Source organism: Vicugna pacos, chromosome 11, assembly GCF_048564905.1.
Source record: "Vicugna pacos chromosome 11, VicPac4, whole genome shotgun sequence".
NCBI classification, from domain to species: Eukaryota; Metazoa; Chordata; class Mammalia; order Artiodactyla; family Camelidae; genus Vicugna; species Vicugna pacos.
Window position 1 is genome coordinate 52,993,176 of NC_132997.1, and position 23,601 is coordinate 53,016,776.

At 39.6% G+C, this 23,601-nt stretch overlaps 1 protein-coding gene across 1 annotated transcript in view; it reads right to left on the minus strand.

Annotated features, from left to right (window-relative positions):
* Positions 1–15,500, minus strand: part of TET1 (tet methylcytosine dioxygenase 1) — a 108,637-nt gene extending 93,137 nt beyond the window's left edge. The window contains exons 1-2 of the mRNA XM_015246702.3: positions 15,250–15,500; positions 5,985–8,014 (exon numbers count right to left, since the gene is read on the minus strand). Of these exons, the coding sequence (XP_015102188.2) occupies positions 5,985–7,892 (1,908 nt within the window). The 5' untranslated portion in view covers positions 7,893–8,014; positions 15,250–15,500. The remainder of the gene's footprint in view (positions 1–5,984; positions 8,015–15,249) is intronic.
* Positions 15,501–23,601: the final 8,101 nt, after the last annotated feature.

Genomic DNA, 23,601 nt, shown 5'->3' on the forward strand with positions numbered 1-23,601 from the left:
ATTCAACATAATCACAATAAAAATCCCAGAAGAGTTTTTTGTGGAAACTTACAAGCTGATTCGAAAATTTTGATGAAAATACAAAGAAAAAAAAAAAAAAAAGCCAAAATAAATACTGAAGAACAAAGCTAAAGGATTTATACTACCAGTTAGCAAGACAAGTTATAAGCCTAGAAATGATGAGAATTCAGACACAAAGATAAACAAAAAGGTCAATGAAACAGTCTAGAAACATGCAGAACTAATCAATCACCTTATATGTGACAAACTTGATGTTGTAGTAGTGGGAAAAGGACAGCAGTTGAGTAATGGTGCTGGTCAAGTAGATAAGCATATGAAAAAAAATGAATCTTTACTCCCGTCTTACACTATGGACAAAAGTCAATTCCACATCTATTGTACATCTAAATGTGAAAGGTTTAAAAAAGTAACTTTTTAAGAAGAAAGCAAAAGAACATCTTCATGACCTTTGAACTGGCAAAAAGTAGACAAACAGGACATGAAAAGCTATCATAAAGGAGATGGCTGGTAAACTGGACCACAGTAAAGTTAAGAATATCTGTTAGTTAAAAACCGTGATTGGAGGAGGGTATAGCTCAGTGGGAGAGCGTGTGCTTAGTGTGCACAAGGTCTTGGGTTCAATCCCCAGTACCTGCATTAAACAAACAAACAAACAAAAGCATGATTAAGTTACTGAAAAGATTAAGCCGTAGAATAGGTAAAGGTATCTACAATCATTTATTCAACAGAGGATTTGTAACAACAAAATACAACGAACTCATTGCCCAATAATGAAAAGGCCAAAAAGCCAATTTAAAAATGGACAAAAGACTTCACAGGCACTTCAAAGATGATAGCTAAGTGGCTAAGAAGCATGAGAGGTAGCTCAATTTCATTAGTCATCAAGGAAACATAATGTATTGATGCCATTACACACCCAACAAAATGATTAAAACAAGTCAGAAAATATCGAGTGTTGGCAAGGATATGGAGCAAGTGAAACTCTCATACACAACTGATGACAATCCTAATTGGAACAGCCACAGCTGTTTGGTAATAGCTACGGAAGCTAAACATATGTATATTCTATAGCTAAGCAATTCCACTCCTAGGAATATACTCAATAGAATATTCATCCAATTATATTCACCAAAAGACATTTATGAAAATGTCCATAGTAGCACTTCTATGCTCATTTTACTGTTCTGTACAGTACTGAACTGTAACATTCCACTGCTCACTAACAATGGAATGGCTACAGGTATTGTGACATGTACATACAATGGACTACTACTCTGCAATGAGAACGAGTGACTGCAACTATAAGAAACATTATCGATGCATCTCATAAACATAATATGAAGCAAAAGAAACCAGAAACAGAAGAGTGTACAATTGTTCCTTGCTCTATCAGAATGAATTTCCCTCAGAGAAGGGTTCCCTATGTTCTTCTCTGCCTTTCCATGCACTGTTGGATGAGTAGGTCCATCTATTGTCAGCATTTAGTATGAGGACAACATTACATATTTTTCAGAATCACATTTGTCAGGAATAAAGGTGATCTTTTGGGGGAGGGGGAAAGCAAGAGAGAGCAAGGGAATATGAATATCATCAAGTATAGGAGAACCTTGAAATAGAATGTAAACAGAAATAAATTAAAATTGTGATGAATGACATAACAACATTGAAAGATGAGGGTGGTGTGTGTGAGACAGAGACAGAGACTGAGAGTGGCGGAAGGTGGGGGGGAGATGAGAACTAATTCAACATATGCATGTTCCAACTTTTAAACACACCACTGACATTCCAGTAACAACAATAACACCCATCACCAAGATCTTGGTTTCTAAAGTATTGTTCTCCACCAAAAAGAACCAAGTTTCCTGAGATAAATAGCTGACATCTGGTTTAGGGCAGGACAGAAAATACAACACTTGAGTCAGAAAACAAAGAGAATTACTCAAAGAATGGTTGAAGGTGTTCCTTGGCCAGATATGGGACAATTTGAGCATCAAAATAATTAATGATAATAAAGGAGTATAACCTACTAAGTATAATAAAAAATCTTTAAGTTCATACTGAAATAAAGAAGAAAAAGCTCTTCCTTGGACTTTAAAGCTAACGTATAGATTTAGAAATCATAGAAACAGAATCACCATTTGGCAACAATTAGGCAAAAATCACCAATGAATGCTAAAACTGGGGAGTGAAAGTTTGAGGAGTAGGTATATGTTTATAAGTCTCAATTGCCCTACAAGATATTTATTAAATACAAAGTAAAAAAATGCTGATTTTACAATGGAGAAATCTGAAAGACACTGCCTTAATCTAATGTTCAAAATTAAGATGATGAGTAGTAGGGCAAACTGACATTATGTCTCTCCTGATAAGAAGGTATTCATACAAAAATGTACAACTGGGGTGAGGGTTATGCTTAGCATGCACAAGGTCCTGGATTCAATTCCCAGTCCCTTCATTAAAAACAAATAAATACATAAAAATAAACCTAACTGCTTTCTCCCTTAAAAAAAAATGTATAACCCAAATCTAGTCATTAGACAAACCCAAATTGAAGGACAAAATAAGTAATCTGCATTTTGCAAAAATATCAATGTCATAAAAGACAAATATTGAGGAATTGCTCTAAACACAAAAAAGTACATATTATATGATTCCATTTGTAGCAAACTCTAGAAAATGCAAACGCAAGTATAGCGATGGAAAGATTATGTTTGCCTGAGGAGAAATGGTACAGCTGTGGGGGCAGGGGTAGAGACTTTGAAGGGACACAAAAGAATTTTTGAGTGATGGATTTTGAGTATGTTAATGGTCACACAGTGTATACATACGTCATACTTATCAAATTGTACACTTAAATTAAAAAAATTTTTTTTTACTTTTAGTAGGGGGAGGTAATTAAGTCTATTTGTTTATTTTTTAATGGTACTGAGGATTGAACCCAGGACCTCATGCATGTCAGGTAGGTACTCTATCACTGAACTATACCCTCCCTCCTTCAAACTGTGCACTTTAAATATGTGTAGTTTATGTCCATTATACCTCAATAAAGTTGTTTTAAAAGTTTGAGGAACTGTTCCAGATTAAAGGAACCCAAAATGACATTTTCTTTTTTTATTTTTTGAATTTTTAAAAATTGAAGTACAGTCAGTTACAATGTGTCAATTTCTGGTGTACAGCACAATGTCCCAGTCTTACATATACATATGTATATTCGTTTTCATAACAAAAGGACATTTTCTTATAAACAAAATATGAATAAATTGTGGGTTAGATAATAATGGTGCAATGTTAATTTCCTAATTTTCATTATGATATGAGAGAATATCCTTGTTTTTAGGAAATATATTCCATAGTACAGGGCTAAAAGAATATCATGTCTATGAAAAACTCAATTGGTTCAGAAAAATACATATTTATATATGGGGAGGAGATAAAAAGAAAGTGAAAGTAATATGTTAAAATGCTATCATTTGGCTGAAAGACATACCAAATTCTTGGTACTACTCTTGCAATTATGAATTATGTCAAAATAAAAGTTGTTTGTTTTTTTTTAAATAATGTGGTGCTTAGGAGATTGTGACAAATACCCAAGGTATTCATTCATTCATTCCTTAATAAACACTGGTTTTTCCACACCAACACATCATGACAACAGTGGCCACAATTGCTTGTCAGAGCAAGTTTTACAGACATAAACCACATGCCAAAATCTAAATTTCTAAACCTGATAATTTGAGTTACAAATATATTCTTTTCATTTAACTGACAAGTGTTTACTTATCACCTATCACTATAACAAGGCTAGACAAGCACTAGAAAAATGAAGTCCCCTGGTATGGAACTGGGGAACACTCATAGATACGACTGTGGCTCCGGAAAGGGTGAGTGAATGGGTGGAGTCTTGTTGGACGGGGCAAGGAAGGATATGTACAGCGAGCATGGACACTAAGGCAGGATCATGCCTGGTGAGTGTGGGGAAATATAAGCAGCTGGATACTGCTGAGACTTCAAGTAGATTGTGAGGAGCTGTGACAGACAGCAAACAAGACAGAGGTCAGTCATGCCAAGATCTCAAAGATCTTGTATTCCACACTTAGGAATCTATGCTTCATCAGTAACTGGAAATCACTGAAAGCTTTCCTCTAATTTCTTTGGTTTTGAGTGAGATATATCACATATACAGAAGAATGAGTACTAAATGTATTTAAGTGGGAGGAACAGGGTTACAGGAAGAAAAACTTAACTGCACTGAAGGAGAGCTTGCTGTTCAACATCTTGACTTCCCTGCTGACTGGTACGCTCACGACTATATCCCCCGAGCACAACCCAGGGTAGAAGTGCAATAAATACTTGCTGACAATAAAGAGTACATTGATATTATCCCAGTAAGAGATAGAAGCCTCAACTACAGCGGGAACCCAGAGAACGGTGAGATAGGAGTGCTCAGATCTTATAGAAGAAGAGATTCTAGAAGAGTGAGAGGAAGGCATGAAAGACGACTGAATTTTCCATTTTGGGTGACCAGGTAGATGGTAAGCCATTGAACCAAATGTGTAATGCAAGAGGAACAAGTTTAGAAAAGAAGAGAACCAATTTGTTTATACCTGTTAGAGATAGAGTACCCTTGGCAATGATGTCACTGGGCAGTGTTACAAATCAGGAGCTTACAAGGGAGGTCTCTCTGTTATAAAAATATTGTTACTAAGTGTTTTAGATATGTTTATAAGCATTGAATTACTGGCCACATTTTGATCTACTCTCGCATGTGTGAAATGACTTGCGTAAAGATTATTCATTGTACAAAGATTTGAAGTAACACCTTAAATGCCCATCAATACATGATTGGTTAAATGTCTGATCTCTTGTTTGTAGTAAGTCAGCCAAACAGCAAGTCAGCACTTTTGAACAGATCATTTAAGCCTAGAATGAAATGTTTTGGGGTTTGTTTGTTTGTTTGTTTGTTTTTATTTTTGGTTTGCTTTGGTGGCGGGAGGTTAGGCTTATTTATTTACTTATTTATTTTAATGGAGGTACTAGGTATTGAACCCAGGACCTTGAGCATGTTAAGCAGGCACTCAACCACTGAGCTGTATTCTCCCCTCTAGAATGAAATGTTTTTTAAATTGACTGAATTTACATTCATAATGCTTTTAAAATTAATCTGTTCTATCATACCTGCACTCATAGTAGACTCAAATAAATATAAATTCAAATGAGTAATCTAAAAATCATAAAACACCATAGTTAACAGATGTTTTAATTAAAGGTCTGAAAAGTGAGTTTGAATATTAACCAAACTCCATAAAACCCTTTCAACAAAGACTAAGTCAACCAAAACTTTTACTACCTTAGTTTCATAACTATGATATAAGTACAAGTGTTTATATATCACTTTGGAGTTTACAAACCATTTTCAGCTGCTGATCCCAACAATCCTGTGAGATATGTAGAGCAGGTAGAAATCACCTGCCAAAAGTTGAGATGAAAGCTTTATTACTGTTATACCTCCAAGGCAAAGTTTCAAGATTAAGGCTACAGACAGTTTTATTCTTTAAAAAGAAGTTTAATTCCTCTGGTTTCTTGGACTTCAAAGGAGTTAATGAATGTCATTCCACTCCTAATTTTTAAATCTGTAACTTCCAAAACAGACACACAAACTAGCCAAAATGAAGTACAGTGGAAATCTTTCCAAAACCACATTTCATATGATTTCCCTATTCTCCATCAAATTCTAAAACAGAAAAACTTCATGTTCTAGCTTTCTGAGACAAATTCTAAAAATAAGCTAGTGCATCACTCACTGCACAAGACATATTTCAGGTAGGTCCACAAACTCCTACAGGTAACTAAAAGCAACATTTTACTAAAGCTAAAGTATGTAATACTGAAGCAAACTGTCCTGGCACAGGTAAGTCTACCAACTCTCAGAGGCACCTCCCAGCCCCTTGGGCATTTAAACTTACCTCCAAAGGCACAATGACAGATGGTTTCTTTTTCAGTTCCTCACATTTCCTTTTCTTACAGATCTGGTGGCTGTTTTTTCTGTTCTTGCAATAAGTACATTCACCACAATTGGTCTTCTGCTGGCAGGGCTCACATACCCCACAGCGCTTTCGTTTCTTCTTTTCCAAAGTAGGTAGCAAAGTGGTGTAGGAAGGAGAAGAGGAGGTACTGGCAAATGACACTGGCCTAGACACCACTGTGGTGTTGATTTCAACCATGCTAGTGGTGCTGATCTGGGAGCTCCCTCCTTCCAATTTGCTGGGACTCACCTGGGAGAGTTGGGCAATGCCTTGTGGAGCATGGTGGAGTCCTCTCTCAGGGGCTAACATGAACCCCTGAGTGTTAGCTTGCAGAAAGCTTATATGAACCTGCTTCTCATTTTCTGTGTTGCTCATAGCCATCACTGGAGGTACCGAACTTATCTCTGAGTTTGATGATGGTTGAGGAGTGTGACCTGAGCCCAAAGGCAAAATCTGCATAGCACCCTGGACCTCAAGCCCAGATGAAACAGTGCTCTGGAGCTCTGGCCATTCTGGGAGAGCATTATAAGTAGTGGTTGGGTTTAGAGGAGCAGAAAGAAAGATAGGTGGGTCTGAGGCAGTACCATTACCCATACCAAGGACATGTTGATCTAGGGTTGCACCAAAGACCTCTCCTTGGACTAGAATAGCACCAGGACGCTCTGGTGGGTCTGGGGTCTCACCCAGAGGTTCTCCATGAACTGGGTTAGCACCAGGAACTTCCCATTGATGTGGGACAGCATTCAAGGCCTGCCCCAGGATAGGGGTGGCATCAGGAACTTCCTGTTGATCTGGGGTAGCTTTGAGTATCTCTTGATGATCTGGTTTAGCACCAAGGGTTTCTTGTTCTGAACCTGCCAAGAGGAGTTTTATTAATGAGGTAGGATATATTGACCCACCAATAGACAAACAGTTTCTAAGGTCCAATTCAGGTATAACCTTATTAAAGCTGGAGGTGGGGCAGCAATCATGTTCACTTTTGATGGGATCCAGGTGAGAATCAGATAGCTTAAGAGATTCTACTCGTGAACCCAAATCTTCTAGCTGAATGCTGGGGTTTCCTTCAGAGGTAACCTTGAGGGCTGCTCTTTGGAGCAAAGGAACACAGAGAGTGTCCTGAACAAACATTCTAGGAGAATCGCTGATACCATTCAATGTCTCTTTAGAGAACAGTCCTTCACCACCATGTGTCCCTTCCAATGACCCAGAAAGGATCTCTGCTGCAGGGCCACTATGAGCAGATATATTTATTTTGGAATTCTCGACACTTTGGGACCAAGATTGGGTTCTCTCTAGGCTCTCATTTTTAATTAAAGATACACTTTGTATGCCAATTAGATTCTCTATATCAGGAGGGATTGAGGGGTTTTGCACTGGGACTGAATCATTTTCTGAGTGCTTTCCTCCCATGTCAGTAAGTACCTTATAGTCACACTCATGTTGCTTTCCTAAATTCTTAGGAGGTGGAACTTTCTTAGGTTTGGCTATGACCACTGGGGGTTGGGAGAGTCGCCTGCTAAGAGAGGTGCTTCGGAGAGCCATTGTAAACCCATTGCAAGTTAAGGACTCAGGGTTCTGAAAAAGAACCTCAGTCCTATCCAAATTCATTCGTGCAGCTCCAGCTCTTGTCAGAAGGCTCCTGACTGGCACAGGCAGTTTGGGTTCTGTTTTTTTCTTAACATCTCTTTCTTGAATTAATTGCTTTAATTTTCCAGGGCTCACAGTCTTGACTGATGCCACATTTTTGTTGGCTGGCTTAGATCCCTTTTTCAGTTGGTTGTTTTTCTTTTTGTTCAGATCTTCCCTCCTGACTAATTTGGAAGGCCTTGCATGGCGAGATCGAGACATAGCTACAGAGTAGGAAAAAATGAAAGGGCACGAGGAACAGAGTCATTGGTCCTCTGGAAAGTCTCACTTCTGAAGAGAATCTGGATGCACCATCGTTGTGCTCAGTCGCACGAGGTTCTGGTCTGAAATAACAAGAAGACACTGGAGTGAGTCTTTTTCCTATGCATTCTACCATTGAAATAGAATATTTACTAGTGATCATTAATTAAAATTAGGGAATTGGAAATATTTACTGCAAAAGAAAAATACAATAGAGGAGAATGGGGTCTAGCTCAGTGGTAGAGTGTGTACTTGGCACTCATGAGATCCCAGATTCAATCCCTAGTACCTCCATTTAAAAAAATAAAAATTTTAAAAAAAAGGAACTACCAAAAGAAAAACAATAGACACAAAAAACACTAAAGTATGCTTTAAACCCTGGATTCCACAAATAGAGTTCCTTTTCATTTCTGTGACAACTGATTGATTAAGTTGATAAAGTACTTTGAATAAGGTAAACTTGGACATTTCTCTACATTAGAAACCGTAACTATTATAGTTACATGCAGTTTAAAGCTCAAATCCTAATCTTCACAAATTTGGATACTTAAAACATTGTCTCTTAAACTCTTTCCTCAGCACATTACCACACAGGCAAACGTACCATTTGTTAGACAGTAAAGCTGGTAAAGCCAGAGAAAGAGAGGCTTATATACTACCCAAGAAACTCTACTCCTTGGAGATCCAGTAATATTAATACCACCATTAATATTCCAATTAACAATCTACAAATTTTGAGTTTTATAAATGTACACACAAAAAAGCAAAAACTCTTGGGCGTTAGTATTGACAGATTGGGTTACAAATAAGACTCGGGTCCAACAAGTACCTGTTGAGTACCTCCTGTGTAAGGAAGGCATTGTGATGGGCACTGCCCACACCCAGAATGTCCCTCTTTTTTCTTTCACCAACTTAATCCAAAGACAGCTGGTTCTAAAATCCCTTCTACCAAGGGTCCCAAAAGTCTCATGATGAATGCCTAGGCAAGGAAATTGGAAATAAAGAGAAAATGAAATAATTAGAATAGTAAAGCATGCTAGACAAGCAACTATTATTTGAAAGATAAGAAAGAAAAGAGGAGAAAATGAAAGGGCCAAGAGCCATCATCAACTGCCTTTTATTTCCTCAGATCGTCTACCCTGACCCCAAATAAGACCAAGCTATGAGCAAGAATGAATTTCACCATACAAAATACAACAATAGTCCCTAAAGATCAGAGAATCAAGAGTGTGACAACAGACTGGGTGAGGATTCTTTAACAGTTGACAGGTTGCTGAATTGATAAGCAAGTGTGGTGTAGAAGAATGGTTACCAAAACCTGGTCTGCAACCAAGTGATCACCAGTCTATGGCAAAATAAGAAAAAAAAAAAAAAAAAGGTTGTTTAAAGTTTTTCATAGAGTTCAATTTATTATTTTTTAATAATTTTTTGCAGCGAGGGGGGATTTAGGTTTGTTTGTTTATTTAAATAGAGGTGCTGAGGATTGAACACAGGACCTCATGCATGCTAAGCATGCATCCTACCACTGAGCTATGCCCTCCTCCCGCAGAATTTATTCATTTTAAACAACTCTCCTTTATTCTGAAATTATGCCTTCCTGTTTTGTCTCATTTCTCCTTTCTAAAAAAAGTAATAAAAGTCTTTTTTTGAGTGAAAAGTAGAGATAGGCTTATTTTTTAATGTTATTACTTGGCAAAGTAACAATTTGACAGCCCTCCACCATTCTCAAATTTTGCTTTTGTTCTTGTTGTACTGATCTGACCCAGGTAATCTGGGATGCACTGGCTGGTTTAGTGGCTAAAAATGGTGTCACATCTGAAAGCCCTGAATCTGAATCTGTGATCACCAGCTGTGTCCTTCAGCAAACTACTTAACAGGAGTCAAGGTTTCTGCATCTGAAATGAACTTCTTTAGAGTTATCAATGGGCTCCTACAGGGAGAGCCCAGTGGCAATGGTTTCATCCTCCTGATATATGAGGTAAGAAGAAGGACTTTGGAAGTAAGTAGACCCGGGTTCAATTTCTAGCTCAGAAACATTACTAGCCATGTGGCTCTGACAAATTCCTTGGTCTCTCTATTCCTCAGTTTCCTTGTATATATATTACAATAGGAAGCATAACTGTGGTGACCTCATTGGCTTACCATGAGAATAAAATCAGATATTTGTAAAGGTTTAGCAGAGGGCTGGCATATAATATGTGTTTAATAAATAGGAGCTAAAAAAAATGACTGTTTATATTCCAAAATACAAAAACTAATAAGACAAAGTAAGCTAAATGACAGTTATCATTATCATCGAATCAGTTTAATCCTCAGTCTGCCATATCCTGCAAAGCGAAATCTAGTTCTTTCGTTTCTGTTCTCATCTACCACATTGTAGGCCGTACACTACAATAAAAGATCTCAGAGCACAACATTCAGATTCAAAGTGCTGAGCCTTTAAGAATGTCTTTTTAGACATTAGTGATAACATTAACCACAAGAAAAATAACATTGTGATAAATCTATGCTAAATGCAACTAGGCCAGAGAATACTTCACTGGAGTTCTTGGCATTTAAGCTTACTGCTTTCCCCATTTCTTTACATAAAAAAAAAAAAAAAATTTTTTTTGGCTTGCTCTAACTCTTTGGCTGTGAAAAACTGTAGGATATTTTCTCCAAAGACCACTGCTTTTTGTACCAGCATTAGAGAAAGTATTCCCCAGAAACTCAGCAATCTTCATTAGGCTGGTTTTTTTTTTTTTTTTGATAACAAAGAGCAATCCATTCCATTTTCTAGAAATTCAACAATAAGCATGCTTTCTCTCTTACATCAAGATTACATTCCTAAAAATACTATTAGGCACATATAATCTAAGTATTGCAAGCAGCCATGAAAATTAAAATTCATATATGAAGGCAAGTAATCTGGATATGCCAGAGGGTGTCCTGGGATCTGCTTTTGAAAGTAGTTTATAAATTGATCTCTGTCTCATATATTCTTTTATATTTTTAAATTGAAGTGCTTTAGAAATTCAGACTTGTAATTAAGATAATGTTTACCATTCAAACCTTATCTCCTGAAAAAGAGCCTGTCAAGGATGTGGAAAAGGTATGAGCAACATGGATTGGAAAGATGTGGCCTCTTTAAATAGTAACAGCCTTTTTATGAGATCATGAAAGAGGCCAATGACCCCTGAAAAACCCAACTGCAGGGAAGAAACCACTGGGTACCACCCAGCCAAAGAAACAATCAGAAAGAAAATAAGGGCTCCCATAAGATCTTAATTTTATCACCCTCGGCTCCACTGATGAAATGTAACCACCTTTTGCAATAAACTAAGTTATTCCCAGGGCTGAACTCTGGGAGGAGAGGCAGCAACCTTCTTTTGAAATTTGTTGGGGGAGGGGGGAAGTGGTGCATTCTATTACATAGGTCCCTATTTAAACATGGAATTATCTGCACAGATATCCTGAAATTACTTTCCTTATTAGTTAGTAAGTCTTATTAAATGCTTTATTACCTTTTGGAGGGGCAGGGGTGCTTTTATGTATTACAGTGTATCTAAGCAATACAAAAAGATATAATTAAAACTGAATACTAATTCCACTTCCATTTTTCTTTAAAAATTTTTTTTGTATTTTTCATTGAAGTATAGTTGATTTACAATGTTGTGTTAGTTTCTGATGTACAGCATAAGGATTCAGTTATACATATATGTCTTTTCATATTCTTTTTCATTTTATGTCATCCATTTTTTATTTCTAATGAAAATCAATGTTTCAGTATTTCTCAAAATCGGTTTTATTCTATTCTAGAATATATTCAAGATAACATGATTGGAATAGAAAATAAGAGAATAGTGTCCCTGTTATTAAACATATATAGTAGGCCCAGGAGGGGGAACCACATGCAATTAATAGACATTTTCCTGTGACTTCTTATTTTCCTGGAAGAGAAAACAAAATTAAACAAACAGAAACCCTAACAATTGTGGGATGCAAAACATTAGTTAGTTGACTAGTTTTTTACCAGAGGTCACCAAGACCCCAAACTCATAATACATTTTTTTCCCCTAAAATGTCCTTGTGACATAGGGGGCTGGAGTAGTGTATGAGATCTAAACATTACTGTCCAGGAGATAAAGGCCAACTCATAATTTGAAACATGAAGAGATGCCAGCCCAAAGTACAAAATGTAAGGTTACAGAGAAAGTGGAGAAGTGACAAGAGCAGGCCCCAGGGTGAATATGATAGACATGGCCCCACGTAAGGATCTGCTAATTATTCACACATAAACATACCTAACCAAATTGGTCAACAAACAGGATCAGACTTTTGCCTCACTATTACTTGAGCTTACTAAGTAGTCAGTCTTTCCCCAAAGAGAGCCTTTAAAAAAAAAATACAATTATTGAAAAGCTGACTTCCTAAACAGTATCAGTTGCCTGTAAAGGGCAAAATTGACAGTACCACGTCAGAAAAATCCCCTCCTCCTTCTGGATCTCCCAAAGTCCCCTGGGCAGGAAGTGGCTGAACTGATGTAACCATCCAGCCCACATGTCAATTTAAAATTATACTGCAATCCTTCCCACTACCAGCAGTGGCCAAAAAGTGATGAGTATTTGCATACTTAGAGTTAGTTGCAAAAGAGACTCTGATTTCATAGTCACTCCATTCAGCTCCTTAGAATTTAAAGGCTACTGCACTTGACTGAGAAATACAAGACTTAAAACATTTCTTTTTAAAAGGCACCACCTGGCTTAGTTTCCTCTAGCAACTAAGTTCTAAAGGAAGAGGTGGTGGGCGGGCCGCTTGCTGTTCCTAGATAGTTTTCTGCCACAGGAAGTGTGAGAGCCCTCGGCACTGGGAAGGCTGTTGAGGGAAACTCACTAGAATGCCAGCAGATTTAGTCAAAGCCTCCTTCCATATGTAAAACACCCCTGCTGCCCTGCAGAGAGCCAGAAAAAAAAAAAAAAAGCCAAAAAGAGTCACAGAAAAGGGAATAGACAAGTTAAAATGGAGGAAGAATGACCCTTCCAAAAACAAGAAAAGCATAAAACATGTTGAGAAGAAGAGGAAAAAGCACACGAAGGAATAAAATGCTAAAAAGGAAAAAAAAAAAGGTAAAAAAATAGAGGGGAATAAATTTGTAATAATAAAGTAACGTATAAAAAGACAACTGGGATCAATATGCTGAAGATTAAATGCGGAAAGATGGAGGGATGGGAAAAGAGAAACAACGTGTGCAGGGAGGAAAAATACAGAGGAAAAGAAGAGGATGGGGGAGGGGAAGGACAAACAAGATAAAGAAGATTGGAGGAGGAAGAGAAACAAAGGGCAGGGATTGAGGTGATCCAAACCTCTAACATCAATTCTAGAAGACCAGAACTGGGAGCCATAGTTAACTCATTAAAATGGTAAGCAGTGGTCTCAGAGTTCCAAATCTAAGCTACTAATCTTTGCATGAAATAAGGACACTGTATACTAATAATTCCCATACATTTTGATTGTGAAGTTTAATTGAAAAACCACAGCATGGCTTTAAAACACTGTCACACATTGACAACCAACCTAGTTATGATCTCTTAATTGGGAAAGAGACTTGGACTTTAACCTCGGTAACTCATATTGATAAAATCAGGTAATGCACCCAAATCACGTTACCTAAGTCTCTCAGTTCTTAGCAACAACGTTGATTATCTCCAAACATCTTAACCGGGTACTTGCCTTGTTTAATTGTAGACATAATTTCCTAATGTGCCTTAAAAAGATCTTGCAGTAGCTGGTTAACAAGCGCCTTTTCCATATTCATTTTGGCATCCTGAATGAGGCCTAAGGAAGCCAATGTTTTCATTTTATTTTATTTTATAATGTTGGGAAGGGAAGCAGAGAAGGCGTATTTCGATTCAGGGCGGACAAGAGGTTGCAGCCCTGCAGCGCCGCCCTTCAACCCATCTGGGTGCAGCGCGCAGCGCACCCCGCAGACAGTAAGCTGTGCACCTAATCTTTTCCTCGCTCAAGGTCTTAAAACATTTATTCATAAACTGATCATTACTATGATATATTATGAAGCTCATTTTGTGCGGGAGAGTGGAACCGGGGAGGAAGGAAAGAGGCACTGGAGCGACCAACGCAAGCTGGTTAATTTGGGAGGACGAGTTGGGGGTGGGGGAAGGACTCCTAGTTCGATCAGTGTCTGTTCTCTTGTTGATACATTAATTTTTATTCGGTCAGAAATGCCCAACTCGTGTTCCCCATTCACGTGGAAAGTGTACGAGAACCGGCCAGCAACTTTTTGAACACTTTTTTGTGGAAATATATAGACTACACATAGCTGAATTTTTTGGAAGTGTGGGTGAGAGAGAGGGAAGAAAGGGGAGGAAGAGCAGAGAGCACCAGAAGGGGAGAGGGGCAGAGGGAAAAAGGGAGAGAGATCTCGCCTCAACACTTCCCCGACACGTGAAGTGGCGGCGGTGCCGGCCACCCCCGGCCCTGGCCCCTCACGTGTCGCACGGCCGGTCCCCGGCACTCAGCTCTGCGCACCTCCCACCCTAAGGGCCCTCTCCAGGATTCCGCCCTAGTGGGACTGATGCGACGGCAAGCCAGAGCGTTCGGCGACCGAGTGGCGCTCAGAAGTTTTTAGGCCATTTTGACAGAACTCTGTTCTATTCCCTACTCCCGGCTTCCCGGATCAGCATAACTCCAGATCAACTCCAGGTCAAGACTCCCCTGCTGTCTCTACTCCAAGTTTCGCCCCTAAAGCCTCCTCCCCGAAATACTCAGGGAGGCAAGGGCCAAACGTTTTTCCAACGAACCGGTCCCCTATATAAGCATGGGGGAGGGAGAAAACGTGTTTGTGGGTACGCTTGAGCACCGGACAGCCCGGGCTCTCCACCCGAAACTTGCTCTAACTCTTCCCTCTCCTCACACCGAGACGCCCCGACCTCCGGTTCTCCTAAGAGGCGCATCAAACACAGGCACGTTCATGGATTGCCCCCACCCCAGGCCACACTTGCCCTCCCCTAATCTGGTTTCCAGAGGAGTCCAGGGTCCTAGCCCGAGGCGCCCCTACTCACCCCACCCGGCGCCGCAGCCTGGCCTTGGGGGCAGACCGCCGCGTCCTCCGGCCGGGGGCATTGTTTACCACCCACACAAAAGCGCCCCAAGCGGCCCTGAGTTGGGGGTCGCGGCGGGGAGGGGGCCCACCCCCGCGGCCCCCGCGGACGCCGAGCCCCGGCCCATGTCCAGCCCCAGCAGACCACAGCCCCTCGCACTCCCTTCCGGTCTTAGCTTGCGGGTCCCCGGACCCCTGCCCTCTGCCTCGGCCCCAACTCACCACTGGCCCGCTCAGGCTCCGAGGACAGCGTGCGTCCCCCCGGCTCCAAGCCTGCCCCAGCCCTCGAGCAAACTTTCCAACTCGCACTGCTCCCCACAACTTCGGAGCCCGGGGCTCCGGCAGGAGCGAGGGGCGCGGGCGGGCCCCTGGCGGACACCTACGGGCTGCCTGGCAGGGTCAGGCCCCGAGCCCCCGGGGTGGGCGACTGCTTCCCAAAGGTCCGCAGTGGAGAGGCAGGTAGAGTTGCATGACTGGGGCGGGACGGGGTGGGGGGGCGTCCCGGGGGGCAGACCCGGGAGCAGAGGGGCCAGCGGCTGCGCGCACAAAGCGGCGCGGGAGCGAACTGCGCTGCCACTCCCCGCCAGGTCAGCCCCCCGGAGCAGCAGTGTCTCCCCAGGACAGACCTCAGGGAGTGAAGCTGGGGCTCTGCCTTTCCTGGACCCTGCACCGCTGAGCAAGAGGCAAAACGCGAGCTGGATTTCCCCAAACTGGAGCTGGACTCCCCTCTCGACCCTTACCCCTCCCCTTGGCGGTCTCCTCTTCTAACTTTTTTTTTTTTTTTTTTCTGTGAGGTCAAAGGAGAGTATTGGAGAGGGAGAGCATTGTCAAGATTTTCTTGTCATTATCTTTTTTCCGAGGGGCTGTTGGGCTGAGAGAAAAGTTTTGTGGTCTTCAAATTGAATGTTTGTAGCTACATTAACGGAATGCCAGGTCAGAGATGACACCATTGAGCAATATCTGGGTCGCAAGCAATGGAAAACTGCCCTCAACACCAAAGAGAGAAGCCAGGGGAGGGTTGTCTTCCTTTGACTCAGCACTTGATTTCTGCAAAGGTCATCATAACATTTTTGTTAGTTACTTGCCCCTGTACCTTGGCGGTATTCACTTCATGGATGAAGAAATGAAGGCACAGGAAGTAAATTTTCAACATCAGGAGGAGTAACCAGTGGCATTACACCAAAATTAAGACTTTCTGGGGCTTACGACTTTCTCCCTAAATGTTTGATGGCCATTGCTTCTTCCAGAAGTCAATTATTAAACAGACTTGGGAATTCAGATCTTTAATGGAGTCACTGTCGTAAAGGAAATGTTGTTCATGGAACAATCATTCCTCCCAAGTCAAACTTCAACTGAAGAGAAAAACTTTCTATCATTGCCTTCCACAACATTCTACCCCCCTTTCACACATAATTTTCTTTGTTACACCTGCTTTAAAAAGCATAACCAGATTGTTCTTTTGAGAAAGATTCCTAAACTTTCAAACTTTTTTGCTGATTGATTCATTCAAATTTATTCTTGAGTTAGGATCTAGGCAGAGTTGAATACAATTTGCTTCCTAATCAAGAGGAACACACATTCCAGGCTTGCGGGCAGAACAAACTAATGACTGTACTACAGTGTCAGGTAAATACCTTGACTGGAGAAAGAAATGTGGTGTTTAATATAAATTTTATCTGCAAAAATGTACTCTTCTTAGCCAATGTTCCCAAAAGCCTAATCTCCTAGGACCTAAATGAAAAGGATTTTGGTGAGTTTGACTCAAAACTTGATTTTCTTAAAGAACAAATGGAGAAACACTATCATGAACTAGCAATATCCTGGCTTTTGTCAATTAATTGAAATGGTTAACTTTAAAAAGTATTGAAATGGGAAAATCATACAAAGATGTAGAAAAATGCCCATGACAATGTTCATTCTCTTCATTCCATAAACGTTAATTGAGTCCATACTACATGCCAGGCACAGTTCTATACTTTGGGGAAACAGCAATGAGCAAAAGGAAATCTCTGCTCTTGTGGTGCTTGCATTTGATATGGGTGATGGGGATGGTAGATAAAAGAAGGCAAGAAAGCAGAATATATATATAGTGTGTCAGATGGTGATGGTTAGAGAGAGGAGGGAAAAGCAGGGAAAGGGGTCACAGGGAATGTCGGGGAAGGCTGCAGTTTTAAATACAACAATCAGTTCATTGAGTAGATCTGAAAGAGATTAAGGGAGGAAGCTGGAGATTTTATGCTTAGGAAAGAGCAAGTGCAAAGGCCCTGAAGATGAATTTGTGTCTGTGGCAACACAACAATTTCAATGTTTCACTGAAAAACTGGAAACTGTTCAAGTGGCATTCAAAAAAAAAAAAAAAGGAAAGATAATAATGCCCACTGACCAAGTCTAAGACAATTTTGAATTTGGAAAAGAGGTTTAGATTGGAAAAAATGAATTTGGAAATCATCAATATGTAAATAATATTGAAAGCCAACTTGATATCAGAGTCCAGCAAGTCTATCTGAGCCTGTTAGAAAAGGGGTCTGATAATTATAACAGAAACTAAAAGATTGAACAAGTAATGGGAAACTAAACAGTAACATGAGGTGTCTGCCCAATGAAAAGAAAAAAAATACAATTCTTTCCAGAACTCAATATCAAAGAATAAATGTTTCAACAATTTTCCACTACCCTTACAACTACCTTGCCTATTCTTTCTTAATAACAAAGCGAGAATTCCTATCTTATTTCCAAACACCCCTCCAGAAAAGAGATATGAAAATATACATAATGTGGGTATTGGAACTGTGCTTATATGTCTCCCTAAAGAGATAACTGTAATTTCATCTTAGCTGCTCTGCTAATTACCTCAGGCAGTACCCTAAGAAAAAAAATATGTATATACTCCCCTCAAACACACAGTTTCTTTCCTAAGGAATATAACCTCCATTGGCAAAAATTTTTTAATTTGGCAATACTAAGTGTTGGTGAGGAATTCTTTTTTTTGTTTGTTTTTTTGTTTTTTTTGGTAAGGAATTCTTATACATTCCTAGCAGAATAAACAATAAAAACAGCTAAGGAATACAGATTCATTATTCTCTATAAGGAGAGCAGGGATGGATAGATAAATGGATAGATAGCATGCCTTCACAGTGACTGTAGAGCATGCATATATTCTAATTATGACAATGAAACAAGATCTTTTATAATATATTCAGCTTCCAAAAAGATCATATCCCAAATCATGAACGATCTGAATGTGGTCAAAGTCAGTCTGTTTTGGTGAAAACTCCTTCCCTAATCCCTATGACAGATTAGATCATTGTCTTCATTTATGCCCTTATCTAGTAACTTTAATGGTAAACTCCCCAACCCACTAATTCATTTGTCCACTTTTTTTGTTGCTGTTTTTTTTTTTTTTTTGTATTGCTGTTGTTTTTGTTGTGTGTGGGGCTAGGGGGGTGGGTATGTATGTATGTATGTATTTTAATGGAGGTACTAGGGGTTGAACCCAGGACCCCATGCATGGCACACACTCTACCACTGAATTATAGCCTCACCCCCCATTTTTCCTCTCAACCTCCCCCAAATACAACCTGGAAGCACACTGACTGAACACTAAAATCTCCATCATCCATTTTCTCCACTGCTTACAAGCAGCAGCAGCATTCTGTGGAGCCTTAGTCAGCTTCAAAGTCTTAAGACCTAAATCTACCTGAGATTTTTGTTTCTCCTCAGCAATCCCTATTTTGGGAGCTTTTTGGTCCATTCCTGCTGTAGGAGCTGTTCTAAGCCTTCATTTTCCTCACCTCCAAAGCTGTCCATACCCCAGGCTGTCAAGGGAGGACCAGGAGCAGTAGATCTTCTTCTTCTTCTTCACCTTCTCCTTCTTTCCCTTCCCCTTCCTCCTCCTCTTCCTCTTCTTCTCCTTCTTCTTTTCTCCTTCTCCTTCTTCTTCTAGTTTTATTGAGATATAATTGACCTACAGCACTGTATGAGTTTAAGGTGTACAGCATAATGATTTGACTTACATACATCATCAAAGGATTACAACAATAAATTCAGTGACCAACCTTTATCTCATATAGATACAAAATAAAACAAAAAGGGAAACATTTTTTTTTCCTTGTGATGAGAACTCTTAGGATATACTCTCTTAACAACCTGCATATATAGCCTACAGCAGTGTTAGTTATATTAATCACATATATTATATCCCTAGTACCTATTTATCTTTTTTGAAATATAGTTGATTTATAATTTTGTGTTAGTTTCAGATATACAGCAAAGTGATTCAATTATATTTTTTTAGCTTCTTTTCCATTCTAGGTTACTACCAGATATTGAATATAGTTCCCAGTGCTGTACAGTAGATCCTTGTTTAATCTATTTTGTATATAGTAATACTAGTACTTATTTATCTTATAACTGAAAGTTTGTACCTTTTGACCACCTTCATCCAATTCCTCCTCCCTTCTCCACTTCTTTTAACCACAAATCCAATCTCTTTTTCTATCAGTTTGTTTGTTTGTGATTGAAATATAATTGACCTACAACACTATGTTAGGTCCTGGTGCACAGCATAGTGATTCAATATTTCTATACATTACAAAATGATCACCACAGTAGGTTTCTTACTTACTTTGCCCTCCCTTCCTGAACAGTACTATTTCCTTCCTTATCTAAAGTTTCTTCCCTGTTACATAGCTTCCCATTCACTTGCACCCTTCAACCTAGTCCCCATGCTACCTTATTTAAGCAGTTTTTACTACATTAATAAGTCCTTCTTTCTAGCATCTTCAGTCTCTTCTTCATTAGCTCCATCTTCTCTGCTGTCTGAAGGTATTTTATGTTTATCATGCCCAGGTCAGGCCTTTGCCTGACCTTGCTCTCCCTTCTAACTTTAGCCCTGTTTCTCTTCATGACAAATTCTATTTCTTACTGTTTCTTGTTCCTGTAACATTTATTTGTTCCTGAGTCCACTGACCTCCTCTCCTGAGGTTACAGTCACAGCACAACTTCATTCTCCTTTTTTCCCCATAGATCTTGAAATTCCTCTTTCCTGGAATTCTGTGACACCTAGAGGCCATCCTGGTTCTCCTCCTGTGTGTCCATCTTCTCCGGTTGGTTGCCTCCTTCTTCAGAGCCCTTTTGGCATGGCAAGCACTTCAGGACTCCTTATCCGGCAGAAGACATCAAAAGCAGACTCTCCAGCCCCGAATGTTTTGCTGTATAACTCCAGCCCATTATCTCTAACCCCTGAAGCCATGTGCTCTGTTCCTGATCTATTTCTTCTTATTTTCACCTTAGACATGCTGGGGCCTGCTCCGCTCTGATTCCTCTTTCTCCTTGTGTCACACGTGGTCACCTCCACATAGTAGGCACAACTAACTGAATTACTTCTGAATGTTTTCTGCCTCCCCTCTGAGAACTCATTTAAAGCTCTCTTGACTACTTGGTGAGTCTCTCCTAAAAAACATACTTTCTCCGACTTTGTGAATAGAGGGGATGGAAAAGCTGGGACAGATGTAGGTCAGCCTAGGATGTCCTTCTCCCTCCTGTTCTGCCCTCTGCTTCCTTTGTATTCCTCTCATTCTTGCCAGCCTGGCAAACTTATCTTCATCTCTCAAAATCCAGCTCACAGAACAACTTGTCTGTGAAGCCTCATGTAATTACCTTGGCAGAATTAGGACTTTTATAGCTCTCTCAGTATCTCCGTATCTTTGTCATAGCACTTCTCACATACTCCACTCCAGTTACCAAATTGTATGACTCTTAAAAGACTTTCCTTTTGTTTTTATATTCCCAGTGCTAGCTTAGGACCTGGCACTAAGCAGATACCCAATATCTCAATAAATTTTGTTAAATCCCTATCAGAGGTCCTGTCTAAACTCTATGACTGCAGTTACGTAATTCTATATGTTTGCACAAATCAGGCTAATTTCTTGGTAAACTTCACAGTGTCACAATATCTTAAACATGACAGAAAAGGTAAAGCACCTACTACAGGTTCATACAGATTAGGGGCTCTGTGGGTCCCCTTTCCCATCCCCTCCCTTATACATAAGATGCATTTCAAAAAACATTTATCATTGTCTTGAAATTTTCTAAGGCCTTTGCCATTTGTAGAATTCTATTATTTAAGAATCCATGGACAACTCATTTCCTCTAGGAAATTGTTCTTAAACAATCCTACCAAATGTAGGTAACCTCTGAACTATCACCCCTCCTCAGCATTCATGAAGAATAGTGTTGAATTTTAATTTTAATTTTAGTGTTTTTTTGGGGGGGTGGGGAGGTAGTCAGGTTTGTTTGTTTGTTTGTTTTTAATGGAGTTCTGGGGGTGGAACCCAGAACTTTATGCATGCTAAGCATGCACTCTACCACTTGAGCTATACCCTCCCCTGAATTTTAATAATTTGTACTCACTAATATGTAATTTTGATGCTGTTCCTTAGTATTATATATGTCAACATTTTGTTTCCCCAACTACCCGAAAGCTTCAGGGTAAGCGTCATATCTTCTATTTCCACCTTTTTTTCCCCCATATTGGAGGAACTGGGAATTGATCCCAGGACCGCATGCATGCCAAGCACACGCTCTACCACTGAGATAGACCTCCTACCCCTCTTCTGTTTCTTTTGTGTCTTATCTTTCTATAGGACTTCATACTATAATACACTCAAGAAATATTGCTGACAGGCCAAATATTGATTGACAGAAGCAATTGATATCTTCAAAATGTTATCTTCTCAGAGAAAAACATTAAGTAAATCTGTCAGTGTTATTACTGCTCAAGTGTATGCATAATAATTGCTACTGATGATTGAGTACCATGTTTACACGTTGTACTGTGCTCTCTAAAGAAAAATAGCTTTAACTTGCAATTTAAATGCCCCAAACTTCTAAGTTTATCTCTCTAGCCTAAATCTCATTTTTGAGCCCCAGACTATTTCAACTTAGATCCTTCATAGACCTTTTAAACTCAACATTTCCAATACTACATTATTCTTAAAGCGCTTTTTTCATTGGCTTTTATAACTTCCTCCTCCCACTTACCCCCTACTGTAGCTACTCCTCTATCTCCTTTACCAGCTCATCATTCTCTAACCAATCATTGTGTTGCAGTTACTCAAGACTGAGTTCTAGCTTCTCATTCTCTCTCGCTCCTTAGCCTTGACTTATTAATAGTATATCTTCAGCCTGGACTGCTCCTTATATACTCAACTCTTTAATATTTCCCCTTGGGTATGTCTGAGGTCTCTGCATACTCAGTGTGTCCCAATGAAGCAACTCATCCTTTCCCCTGCTCTAAAGTCACAACAAACTGATCCTCTTCCAATGATTCCTGCCTCGGTGAATCCACCCAGTTATGTTAACTAGGAACCTAAGAATGATCTTTGACATCTCCCTTTCCTCAGTCTCCTTACTGAGTCCACCACCAAGTCCTGTCCATTTCAGCACTTCAGTGTATCTCAAATCCATCCACTTCCCTCCATTCCTATAGCCTTTACTCTAGACCCTTTGCCACATCTTGCAATAGTCTACTCACACCCACTTTTGTCCCTATTCCATTATCCAAGCCAAAGGCAGAATGATCATTTTGAAACATACACCTCATCACAGTTTAACACTGGCTTCCTGTTGCTTTTAGGATAATATCAAGACTTCTACAGTAGCTATAAGGCTGCCAGTGACTATAAAACTCAACCGATTTCTCTATCTCATCTTATATTGCAAACCTCCTAGTTCTTCCCACTCCAGCCATAGCAGATTTCCTCTGTAATTGCAAACCAATACTTCTGCTCTTGTAAACCAGTACAATTCATCTGCAGATGAGTTGTACTTTAGACAAGGCAAGCACTTCTACAGTTTTCCAGTCTAGCAGCTCCCTCTATTGTCTTACACTTTGTCAAAGTAAGTGACCTGCCTGAACCCTGGAAGGCATTTGAACTCTTGACCCTTGAAGGACAAAGTGTGGTAATGTATTTGAGGTTGTGATCAGACCCTTGAAGACACAAAGCTCCCCCACCATAGGCTGTTTCCTTTTCTTGGAATGCTTTTTTCTTTCTCCTTTCCTTATTTAAACCCTAGTCATTCTCCACCTCTGGGTTCAAACATCACTCTCTTAAGGAAGCTTTCTCCAAACTTTTTTTTCAATTGAAGTATAGTCGATTTACAATGTTGTTGTCAATGTTTCTGTTCTTTTTCACTATACAGTGTTAGAAATTTAAGGTACAGATTTGGTGGGCTGTAGAAAAAGTCTTCACTAGAAAATATTACTTCATTTTTTAAATACCAGATTACTATGCCACAATAAAAGAGAAACCTGAAGCTATTTCCTAAAGTTCCTGCTTTCCTGATTAACTTTTACTTCCCAACTCTCTATTAAACACTAGCCATGGAAATCACAACTTAAGAATATCTAACTTTATTTCTAGAGTCACAAATAGTAAGAATCATGTTTATCTCATGCAGTTTCTTAAGAGCTAACTACCTACAGCCAACATATAACCAAAGTGTGCTTGGGAAAAAAAAATCAAACCATATAAAAGAGTGCACAATGAAAAGTGAAAAAGTGCAACTCCTCCA